This window comes from Mixophyes fleayi, chromosome 2, assembly GCF_038048845.1.
Source record: "Mixophyes fleayi isolate aMixFle1 chromosome 2, aMixFle1.hap1, whole genome shotgun sequence".
NCBI classification, from domain to species: Eukaryota; Metazoa; Chordata; class Amphibia; order Anura; family Limnodynastidae; genus Mixophyes; species Mixophyes fleayi.
The window spans coordinates 172631981-172644785 of record NC_134403.1 but is presented as its reverse complement, the minus strand read 5'-3'; the positions used below and the strand labels follow the sequence as shown (position 1 = coordinate 172644785).

Sequence of the window (12805 nt, the reverse complement as noted above, 5' to 3'; positions counted from 1 at the left end):
TTAATTTTGTTGATCAAAACTTAGAAACTAAATTTAGAAATTCTGTTACTGATAATTTGTAACATTCATGGCCAATACATGTAAAGCAGAGGTGTAAATAGATAACACAGTATAGCTCATAAATAGTATTGCTACAATGTTTTAATATGAAATACAAAGCTTTGGTTACATTGCATTACAAAGCTATATAAACCATTTACTTGTTTAGATTGTCATTTTCAGTCATCTTTTTTGCATTCAAATCGTCGGCCTTGATTTTGACATCAAGATAGTTTCCACGGAAAGTTGCACAAATTTTTAAAGCTTCCTTAAGCAAACTGTATGCCTATGAAATGGTAAATGTGAAAATATATTAAATATCTTGTAACATGTCCTAAACAATAGTAATATGTATACAAAAGCAATTGATGACAGCCAATGCAGCTTTCATTAACCCCTACAGAACTTGGACGCAATCACCAGAGCAACCATTCTGGTTTAAATATGTGAATAGGGATAGGCTTTTCAAACTGGTCAGCCCAGTGTGCACTTGCACACTTAATTTTCCAGCTAAATATGAAAATATTTCCCCATTGTATAGGGTAATACAGTTCAGAAGTAGAGTATTTTCCAGAATAAAATCCAGATTAAGAAGCCTATAACATTTCCATCCAAAAAGGAGCTTTATGGGTACTGATAGAAATATTTATTTACTAAGATAGTAGAAGCATAGAGAAAACATCCAGCTGATGTAGATTGATGTAGAGATGGGGGAAACAACTCTGCCAATTATATAATTCAACAGAATTAGTCATTTTCATTTCGCAAAAGATCCAGATTGTTCGAAAGTTTGCACAATAATTTACGAGAGAGAGAGAAAATCAGGCCAATCACAGTGAATGGAACATAAAGATTTCAAATGTGGCTTGTGACACAAACTGTTACTTGTCAGAGGTTTTGCCCTTTACTATTAAAATTATCACTTTGGCTCTGTGCACACTTTAACATAGCAGCATTGCCTAATTTGCCTAGTTTTCATTATATATCCTACTTAGTTAGCCGTATAGAGACTCATAGTCTATACTACTTAATAGGTTTGTGGAGGGCTTTGCACAAATTAGTCATACCTTCACACGCCCACCCTCTTTATTTAATTCAGTATTTCAATAAACCTAAAATCCATTGTATTTGTGCTTGTCAATACCAAGATATAGAGGCAATACATAGCTTGCTATCTCAATTAGCATATTTATTTCAATGATTTTTAATTTCTGCACTTGTTAATAATGTTATATGCTATTTATCTGTACAAATATCCATACACTATATTGTCATCTCAACTAGTGTATTCATTCACAGTGCACAGATAGGCACAAACCCCCTATTTGTTCTGTGCCTTTTCATTATCACTAGCCAGTTTATCCATGTCCTCTAATTAAAGCCCATATCCTACATCAAGTTTATAGTATGGATTTTCAGTGACTTTATAGAGTTTATAGTGGTGGTTTTGTAGATATGAGTCAAATTCATGAAAGTATTGACTGGGTAGCTCAAATTGGCAGTTGAAGATAATGAAACTCTATTATTATTCTTTATCAAATCATGACACAGAGCTTTCTTTATTTAGTCACACCTCTAAAGACCTTGAGGACAATATGTTAGGTCCCTGCAGTGGTGAAAACAAAGTACATCTGAAATTACAACTGTCAGTGACTACGCTCCTCAGTTTAAGGATATAAATGATAAGACTCTAGAGCAACAATGTTATAGTCCTAAGAGGGTTGTTATTGATGAATATTTACTCTTGCCCCACGTTGAAAAGTGATCAGATGATCATGAAAATTAACTACCAAGTGATGAGCCTAAATCTGACACAGGTTAAAATAAAAAAGGGCAAGTGTGCTCAGAAAACTTTGCATGTACCCAATGTACCCCACTTGTACAAAAAAAGAAGCAAATCAACTGTTAGTGGAACACAAGAAAACTAGATCCGATGCATCCTCATATAAGCTATTTAGAGTTAAAACATTTGTCAGTTTTTCAAGATGCAAAACAAACATTAGGGGCTAGATTTACTAAACTGCGGGTTTGAAAAAGTGGAGATGTTGCCTATAGCAACCAACCAGATTCTAGCTGTCATTTTGCAGGATGTACTAAATAAATGATAACTAGAACCTGATTGGTTGCTATAGGCAACATCTCCATTTTTTCAAAGCGCAGTTTAGTAAATATACCCTTAGATTACTACTTTCAGGCACTGTTTTCAAAGTTGTATCAAGTGTATGATGAGGAATGGTGATAACGAGGAAACAGTCAGACAACTAGATGTAGCTGCCTGCAATCAAACACACAATAAGCATACAATAAATTCCCTGCCCCACCAATCATATCATATATCTTATATACTGAGATGGAAAGTGACCATAGCCTAAGTCGGCGGTTCCCAAAGTGTTCGCCGCTCCAGGCGTGCCGCGGCGCTGTCACTGGGGTGCCGCGGGCCAGCCCTAGAAAAAGAAAGCAAACAGAAACTTACCAATCCGCGCGGCGCCGGGACCCAGCATCCTCCTCTCTCCCGCAGCTGTCACTGACGTCGATATTCAGTGACAGCTGCGGGAGAGAGAAGGATGCTGGTTCCCGGCTCCGCACGGATTGGTACGTTTCTGTTTGCTTTCTTTTTTCTATGGCTGGCGCCTGGCGTGGGGCAGAGTGAGAGGGATTGTAGCAGAGGAGGAGGACAGATGGCAGAGGAGGGGGACAGAGGGCAGAGGAGGGGGACAGAGAGCAGAGGAGGAGGACAGAGAGCAGAGGAGGGGGACAGATGGCAGAGGAGGTGGACAGAGGGCAGAGGAGGGGGACAGATGGCAGAGGAGGGGGACAGAGAGCAGAGGAGGGGGACAGATGTCAGAGGAGGGGGACAGAGGGCAGAGAAGGGGGACAGAGGGCAGAGGAGGGGGACAGATGGCAGAGGAGGGGGACAGATGGCAGAGGAGGGGGACAGAGGGCAGAGAAGGGGGACAAAGAGCAGAGCAGGGGGACAGAGGGCAGAGGAGGGGGACAGAGGGCAGAGGAGGGGGACAGAGGGCAGAGGAGGGGGACAAAGAGCAGAGGAGGGGGACAGAGGGCAGAGGAGGGGGACAGAGGGCAGAGGAGGGGGACAGATGGCAGAGGAGGGGGACAGATGGCAGAGGAGGGGGACAGAGAGCAGAGGAGGAGGACAGAGAGCAGAGGAGGAGGACAGAGGGCAGAGGAGGGGGACAGAGCGCAGAGGAGGGGGACAGAGGGCAGAGGAGGGGGACAGAGGGCAGAGGAGGGGGACAGAGAGCAGAAGAGGGGGACAGAGAGCAGAGGAGGGGGACAGAGGGCAGAGGAGGGGGACAGAGGACAGAGGAGGGGTACAGAGGGCAGAGGAGGGGGACAGAGAGCAGAGGAGGGGGACAGAGAGCAGAGGAGGGGGACAGAGAGCAGAGGAGGGGGACAGAGAGCAGAGGAGGGGGACAAATGGCAGAGGAGGGGGACAGGTGGCAGAGGATGGGGGACAGAGGGCAGAGGAGGGGGACAGAGGGCAGAGAAGGAGGACAGAGGGCAGAGGAGGGGGACAGATGGCAAAGGAGGGGGACAGAGAGCAGAGAAGGGGGACAGAGAGCAGAGAAGGGGGGCAGAGGGCAGAGGAGGGGGGCAGAGGAGGAGGACAGATGGCAGAGGAGGGGGACAGATGGCAGAGGAGGGGGACAGATGGCAGAGGAGGGGGACAGATGGCAGAGGAGGGGGACAGAGGGCAGAGGAGGGGCACAGCGTGACAGAGGGCAAAGGAGGGGGACAGCGTGACAGAGAGCAGAGGAGGGGGACAGCGTGAGAGAGGGCAGAGGAGGGTGACAGAGGGCAGAGGAGGGGACAGCGTGACAGAGGGCAGAGGGGGCAACGTGAGAGAGGGCAGTGTGTCTGGATGCAGAGGGGGCAGTGTGCCTGGATGCAGAGGGGGCAGTGTGCCTGGATACAGAGGGGGCAGTGTGCCTGGTTGCAGAGGGGGCAGTGTGCCTGGATGCAGAGGGGGCAGTGTGCCTGGATGCAGAGGGGGCAGAGTGTCTGGATACAGAGGGGCATTTTTGCATACAACTAAATAAGTATTTCTGTCGTGACCTAAATACTTATTACAATTTTTTGACCCAACTACTTCTAAAACAGGACTGCTCAGTAATTATTTTGGAGGGGTGCCTTGAAAAAATTTGGAGACTCTAAGGGTGCCGCGAACTGCAAAAGTTTGGGAACCACTGGTCTAAGTCAATAACTCAATATCAGACAGGGACCTGGCTGCTAGTTCTCCATCACCTACAACCTGACAAACGACCACCAAAAAAGTTATCAGTTCAAGAATTAAAAGCCATATATTATGTAAAAAGCCCATGCCAAATATAAACTAAATATCAATAGTTTGGTAATTTCAGTTAAAAAAAAAAGAACTAAACTTGAAAGTGATGCCAAGTTTTTCTGAAATGTCAATTATACTGTATATAACTAAATGCTTTACTTTATTCATATTAGTTTCACTCCACATGTCAAAGATATTTTTATATATTTGGACATCGGTCTATACAATGTATTAGTCATGGGATTGTGAAGTGTTTGCTGACCATAGGATGTTTAATGTATACTGTATACTGTAGTTAAGGGGATACTGTGTACTGTGCTGTTCAGGCTTTATTTTATATATGATATCTGATATTGGATGACATGATAAATGGTCATTGGACATTACTTAAGAAGATCGTCATTGATTTAGTTTTATTAATTAAACATTTTGAAGACGTGGTGAAGAGGATGTAAATAATAGAAAACATAACATAATAGATATTGAAAATGAGGATTAAGTTGTCTTACCTGAGGACTGCCTAATATATTTCTTCCTAGATGATTACCTGCTATTTCAACCACTTCATTGGACATTAGTCTGAGAAGATTTATAAATACTTTGGATTTATGATAATATCTGTGGAGTGCAGAAGAAAGCACAATTCCAGTTATTTGAAACTTAAAGACAAACCTGCAGCAAGAATGAGTTAGCCACTATTAATTAACATTTGCCACAATTACTTATGTATTATGAACAATGAGAAGAGAGTGGCTGCTATATTAAGAGTAGTGAAACTTAGGAGTAGTGAAACATGAGTGCATTTAGTATCCACATATCAAGCACTATGATCACAATGTAGGCAGCAATCATAGAGCATTCCTGCATTTGAGTGTCAGGAAGTCAACATACATACTAGCTGCTCTGTGCAGTCATATATAGTATGTGATCATCGAGTATGATAGGCACTGTGTTACTAGCCAAACTCTAAAAATTGGCAAATGCAAATTCTTCAAAAACAAATAGCAGGGTACCTGGCAGAGCCGGATTTAGACCTCAACGGGCCCTAGGCAAGATACTGGTTTGGGGCCCCCTCCCTGAAAAAATCCATAGCACTATAGTTTTTTAGCATAACATATACCCCTATTCAGGGGCTGGCTGGCAGACTTTAGCCCGGGGGGAAAGCATATAGCACTGGCCCATAAGTAGCGGCCCATTTTTAAAGGGTGGTCTCACCGCCGGCCCTGGGAGGGCCCTCTGGGGACCAGTGTGCCCTAGGCAATTGCCTAGGTTGCCTAATGGTAAATCCGGCCCTGGTACCTGGTAAACAGCATAGTTGAAAAATAGCCAAAATGAGCTTCAAAGACCATAGATATTTGGCAATATACTCATCTGTTTATCACACCAAATATGAAAAAAACTCTCTCTCTCTCTCTCTCTCTGTCTCTCTCTCTCTGTTCATAGTGCAGGCAACCCGGGTCCGACCCGGGAATTACCCCTCGATAAATCCCGGGTTGAAGACCCGGGTTTTTAGACCCGGGATTTTTCACTTGTACCATTCATACTGCACCAAGACCCGGGTCGTTTGAGCTCGCCCCGGCAAAAACCCGGGATTTTGGTGCAGTATGAATGGGGTATAACCCATTTTTTAATTCTGTTTATTTGGGATCATCACCACATGTGGTAAGGAATTCCACAGTTTATCCACATATACAGTAAGAACCCTTATCTAAGCTCATAGTGAAATGGTCTTTCTTCAAATCACAATTGATGACCCATTGTCCTCTGTATGGTTCTTGGTACAAAATATTTGTTAGACAAATCTTTCAATTGACTTTGAATCTAATATACATATTAATTAGGTTCCATCTAATGTGCCTTTTTTTGTAAGGTAAACAAACCTAGCATTTCTAACCTGTTACTATAATATAACCCTTCTATTCCCTTCTTACAGTGAGCCATCCAAAGTTGAACCCCCTATTCAAGGTGCGATCCATAGTAACTTATACAGTGGTAATACTATTTATACATCACATGCATTTATCTCCTTTTTATGCATCTAAGGATTTTATCTGCCTTTGCAGCTGCTGCCTGGCACTGTGCACTGCTACTTGGATTTCTGTCAATTGGTTTTCTTAAATCCTTTTCAAGCTCATATTTCCTCAATTATATTATATTTAATATATAAGTACCATAGTTATCACCACTAACTAGGTGCATAGCCCTATACTTAACTACATTTAATTATTATTTTTTTGCTCAATTGAATTGTAGGAAAGAGGAAAACATAATGTTGGAAAACGTAATGACAAAAGTAAGGATTTAGAGGCCTATTTATCAATGTGCAACGATAAGGTTGCAGAGCAGTATGGGAAAACTTACCACTCCGATGGGTCAGTCTTTTGAGGTATGTATATGCATGACCTGGCTAGACAGTTCACACATGTGCAGTGGAACTAAAAGCCCAAACTTCAGCTTTCAGTTCCACTTAGTGGAAAAAAACTAAAACTAAAATAAAAGGTTAAACTAATTAAAAAATATTGATAAATGAAATTATATGTTACACATAGAAAAAATGCTTAATTCAAAGAATAAAATATTTTTCTAGGATTTTCTGCTGTTATCGCCATCCTGAGATGGTGAAAATAGAACAAGAATTGCGGCACTACTCGTACCACTTATTAAATAGGGCTCCCTATGCAATGTTAATGCTGCGGATACCCCCATGATGTAAAGGGCTTGTCGAATTTTGATAAACAAACTTAGGCACAAAACAAAATGAATAATGTAAAAGGCGACTTATGATAACAGGCTTAATGAATATATTATGATGTGCTTATCGAAGGGTTAACCTTGATAAAAATTATGCCATAAATAACATATAAGTAATATGATAGAATAATTGAAATATATAACAATTCAGTGGAATTAAATGTAAAGATTGTAGATAAGAAAATGTATATAAAATCAAGAAAACAGATTGTTGGAGACAAACGTTAAACATCCTGAATTAAAAATGCTGGTTTCTAACTAATTGTTGTAAAATTATTTTACCTTGAATGCGTCCAAACTAAAAATAAACAATGCAGCATGGGAAAGAAGTATTTCTGCTTCTCTGTGGTAGTTTTAGCTGAGTTTAGTTGATCGTAACACTGGCTCAACGTCTTTAAAAATGTCAAATTTTCTTTAGCCTGACGATGTGCCTAATAATAAAACACGTTTTGTGCAATTAGTCAGTGTACATTGACAAAGCAAACAACTTATTAACTTGAAATAACGTTTAGCAGAGTTATTGTCCAACAATGTATACACTCCCTCTAGCTGTCCCTACGAATTTAGTGCATTGAAGAATCTCAGTTGATCTGTTTTTAGTTTTAAGTAAGATATGTTGTATACTGATTATATTCCCATTGCACAAATGATTCTCTATTTTCATTTATGCAATCTTTTAACTGCATTTGTGTAATTGTGCAGTTCACATATGCAATTTGCACGCAGCACGAAGAGATCACAAACCAGCAGTTTTATTATATCATCCAACATTCCTGATTTAAAAAAACACACCCAATTCAGCCAAGTCATGCCCCTGATTTGATTTGGTCATACCCTCTGTATCCTAGGACCCAGAAAAGAAATACAAATTTTAGGCTGCTATCTGTCTCAGTTTAGGCTCAACTGTGTTGTATATACTAATATCAATGAAAATTCTTTAGGCTGTGCAATTTTTTTATTGCAAGCTTGGCAGCAGTGCTTTCGTGACACCAAAATGCAAAAGAAAAAGTGTACTATGGTACAGTTGTCTTCAGACCCTCAAAAGAGGTAGATTCCTCCATCCCCAAGGCATGAAAACATCTGGTCAATCCTCAAGAGGCGGGTGGACAAACAAAATCACACAAATTCTGACAAACTCCAAGCATTGATTGGGCAAGAATGGGCGGCCATCAGTCAGTATGTGGCCCAGACTTTGATTGACAGTATGCCAGGGCAAATTGCAGAGGTCTTCAAAAAGAAGGGTCATCACTGCAAATATTGACTCTTTGCGTAAACCTAATGTTATTGTCAATAAAAGTCTTTGACACTTGTGAAATGCTTGTAATCTTACTTCAGTATACCATAGCAACATCTGACAAAAAGGTCTAAACACTCTGAAAATTTTGTGAAAACCAATGTTTGTATCATTCCCAAAACTTTTGACTATGTGTTATGGCTGATGGTAAGTGTTATAAATTTGTTGAACAGGTCACAGAGGTCTTCGCCTATAGCAGCCGCCTTTCCCGTAGAGCTGAACGTGCTCACAGGTACTCGGATGCCCCTAGGTCTTAAGCTCAAAGTAGTACAAGGTTATAACCTTACCGCAGCGCAGTCGAGGGCCAGGTGGAAGAATAGCCAAGTCAAAACAGGCCGAAGTCAAGAGGTACAGCGGGCAGCGGTGGTATAGTCCAGGCAAAAGGTCAGGGCTGGTGGCAAACAACAAATCCAGGTAACAGGCAGAGATCAAGGTCACGGGCAATACAGCAGAGTCCAGTACGGGTACAAAAGGCTTTACAAAAGGTGGCGACAAATTGAGAGCCACAGTCCGAGACAATATTGGCGGGGAGTCCATGGAGTCGGAAGATGTGTTGGATGAACAAGGACGCCAGCGTTCTGGCACATGGCAACCCTGTAAGTGGAATGAAGTGGACCATCTTACTATACCAGTCAACGACTACCCAGATGGTGTTAAAGCCAGATGAGCGAGGTAATTCCACAATAAAGTCCATAGATATATGTGTCCATGGTTTAGCTGGAACAGACAGTGGCATGAGAAGACCAGTAGGAGGACTTATTCCTAGCACAACTTTCACAGGAAAGCACGAATTCTCTGGTATCCGCGGATAAAGAAGGCCACCACACCGAACGGGATAGTTGTTCAATGGTCTTAGATACTCCAGGATGACCCAAGGTCTTATTGTTGTGACATACGGTGAGGACAATCTTCCTCAGGTGTACAAATAATCTACTCACCGGACTGTTAGTGCCTCTAGGTTGGGACATGGGTCTCTCTCGCTCCTGCCGGCGCCTCTCCTGAGCCGCGGCCGTCCGCCATCTTGACTAAGACTGCGCATGTGCAGAAACCCTGAACTGTTAATACCTCGCCTCTAGTCTCATTGGTTAATTAATCACCTCTCAGTACTTAAGGCACCTGTTGCCCTATTACCTTTGCCTGTTCTTGGTTCTCATTCCTTGAGACTCTGAGGTGTTTCCTGTTTCTGCTCGTGTTATCCGTTTGCTCTGGACAAGTCTCCTCTCCACATCGGTAGTAGAACTTACCCCCTGCAGACTACTCTCGCTACCTCCATTACCTGCCTGCTTCTGGACAAGTCTTCTCTCCACATCGGTAGTAGAACTTACCCGCTGCAGACTACTCTCGCTACCTCCGTTACCTGCCTGCTTCTGGACAAGTCTCCTCTCCACATCGGTAGTAGAACTTACCCGCTGCAGACTACTCTCGCTACCTCCGTTACCTGCCTGCTCCTGGACAAGTCTCCTCTATACATCAGTGGTACAACTTGCCTATTGCAGATCACTCACGTTGCTCTGTTACATGCCTGCACCTGGACAAGTCTTCCCTTCACATCAGTGGTACAACTTGCCTATTGCAGACCACTCACGTTACTCCGTTCCACGCCTGCACCTGGACAAGTCTTCTCTACACATCAGTGGTAAAACTTGCCTATTGCAGACCACTCACATTACTCCGTTCCATGCCTGCGCCTGGACAAGTCTTCCCTTCACATCAGTGGTACAACTTGCCAATTTCAGACCACTCACGCTATTCTGTTACACACCTGCGCTGGACAAGTCTTCTCTACATATCCGTGGTGAAACTTACCAGCTGTAGACCATTCATGTTTCCTTGTGATATAGCTACTACTCTGTATGGTACCTACTAGCTGGACTAAAGTCTACAAGTGCCTCTGTATTGTAGCTGCAAGTCGCTGACTCTTCTACTATATTGTTGATTGGTCTTCGCCTAACGTTATCCAGTTATCAAGTACTGGCCTGCTATATGCTACCTGCGTGCTAAGGCACTTGGACTCTTTCATTTTATCCTGTTTACTAAACTGCTGTACCATCACAGTTCCACGGTGCCAAGACTCAGCATTTATACTATTGACATTCCTTTCCTCTATTCTACTGTATGGTTCCACTGATTCACCACACTACCCAGAGGTCCACACTTCTGGTAAGTGTAGCTACACCTGGTGAATTCTGGGTAAAACTCCTAGTGCCTGTGACATGCAGGAAGTCCTGAAGGATCGTGCCTAAATCCTGGGTCAGACCTGTCAGAGGCAGGGATGATAGAAGATGATTCAGCGACAGGAAGATGTGTGGAGATAAAGCTGCGAGACAAGGCATCAGCCTTGGTGTTTTTGGATCCTGGTAGGAACATGATGAAGAACTTGAAACAAGAGAAAAACAGGACTCACCGGGCTTGTCTGGAATTTATGACCTTAGCGGATTGAATGAACTGAAGATTCTTGTGGTCAGTATACCCCGTAATCACATGAGCTGCTCTCTCAAGCCAGTGGCGCCATTCTTTAAATGCCCACTTTACTGCCAATAATTCCCGATTACCGACATCATAGTGGGTTTCTGCGGAAGACATTTTTTGAGAGAGGAATGCACAGGGGTGCAATTTGCGGTCGTAGGGATCCTTTTGCGAAAGAATAGCGCCAGCTCCAACATCGGAGGCGTCAACTTTGACTATGAACAGCAGTTCTGGATTTGGATGTCGAAGGACCGGTGCAGAAGTGAATGCATTCTTGAGTGCCCTGAAGAAATCCAACGCTGAGGGAGACCACTTAGTGGCGTCGGCCCCTTTGCGAGTAAGGGCTGTAATGGGAGCCACCAATACCGAGAAGGAACGAATAAATCGCCTGTAGTAGTTGGCGAACCCCAAGAATCTCTGAATGACTTTCAGATTGGTAGGCTGTACCCAGTCAAGGATTGCTTGGACTTTACTGGGGTCCATCAAAAAGCCATCAGGGGAGATGACATATCCCAGGAATGTGACTTGTGTAACCTCAAAGTCAAATTTCTCCAATTTAGCGAAGAGATGGTGCTGGCGTAATTTGAGATGTACCTCCCTGACGTGTAATCGGTGACATTACAGAGAATTGGAGTAGATTAGAATGTCATTGAGGTAGACCACAACGAACTTGCCCAGAAAATCTCGCAGCAGATCATTAATAAAATCTTGGAACACGACAGAGGCATTACATAGGCCGAAGGGCATGACCAGATACTCGTAATGACCTGAATGGGTGTTGAAGGCCGTCTTCCACTCGTCCCCCTGTTTGATCCGTACCAGGTTATATGCTCCTTGCAGATCAATTTTGGAGTAAACAGCAGCTTGCTTAAGCTGATCAAAAAGAACAGAGAGGAGCGGTAAAGGGTAAGTGTTTTTTACCGTTATTTGATTTAGGCCACGGTAATCTATGCATGGCCTAAGACTTCCGCCCTTTTTAGACACGAAAAATAAACTGGCTCCCACTGGTGATTTAGAAGGCCTGATGAATCCCCCTCTGAAGGTTTTCTTCTACGTATTCCTCCATACCTTTGGTCTCAGGAATGGATAAGGCATACAATCTCCCCTTGGGGAACTTAGAACCAGGAATAAGTTCAATAGAGCAATCATAGTTACGATGAGGGGGAAGAGAGTCTGCTTCCTTCTTGGAGAACACATCCTGGAACTCCCTGTAGGCTGAAGGAAGCTTTTCGGATCAGGGCTGAACAACTCGGAGAGGAAGCGTCAGGCAGGTTGAAGAGCAGGCTGTACCCCAACGTAAGATCTCCCCCTTACTCCAATCAATATGAGGGTTGTGATGTTGGACCCAGGGATGCCCTAGGATCAAAGGCACAGAGGAACAAGGAATAAGAAAAAATGAAAGAACTTCGGAGTGAAGGGCTCACACACAGAGTTGCAACGGTGGGGTTCGGGAGTGGGTCCTGCCTCAGATCAAGGGTCTACCGTCTAATCCACAGACGGTGATGATAGATTCCAGTTTCACTGCAGGAATGCCGAGGGACTTGGCAAATTCCACGTCAAGGAAATTACCTGCGGCACCGCTATCAAGAAAGGCAGACACTGAAACGGAATTATTCTCAAAGGCAACCCGGGCAGGAATCAGGACCGAATAATTAGAAGAGACCATTTGGAGGCCTAGGCGCACCTCTTCACATACACCTAGGCCAGATCTTTTCCCGTCTTGTTAGGGCAGGTGCGTAGAAAATGACCCTTGTTTCCACAATACAGGCAGAGCCCGAAGGAACACCGCCTAGATCTTTCTTCTGGAGAAAGGCGATAGGCTCCTATCTGCATGGGTTCAGATGGGTCTTGAGAAAAAGTGAAAAAGACCGGAGGAGGGCATGATGGTACAGACGTGTCCTTCTCCACTTTCCTTTCCTTTATTCTGCGGTCAATTTTGATAACAAGTT

At 43.5% G+C, this 12805-nt stretch overlaps 1 protein-coding gene across 1 annotated transcript in view; it reads right to left on the bottom strand.

Annotated features, from left to right (window-relative positions):
* LOC142139871 (uncharacterized) overlaps window positions 1–12805 on the bottom strand; it is a 481886-nt gene that overhangs the window by 448790 nt on the left and 20291 nt on the right. The window contains exons 6-8 of the mRNA XM_075197730.1: window positions 7379–7527; window positions 4855–4963; window positions 201–325 (exon numbers count right to left, since the gene is read on the bottom strand). Of these exons, the coding sequence (XP_075053831.1) occupies window positions 201–325; window positions 4855–4963; window positions 7379–7527 (383 nt within the window). The remainder of the gene's footprint in view (window positions 1–200; window positions 326–4854; window positions 4964–7378; window positions 7528–12805) is intronic.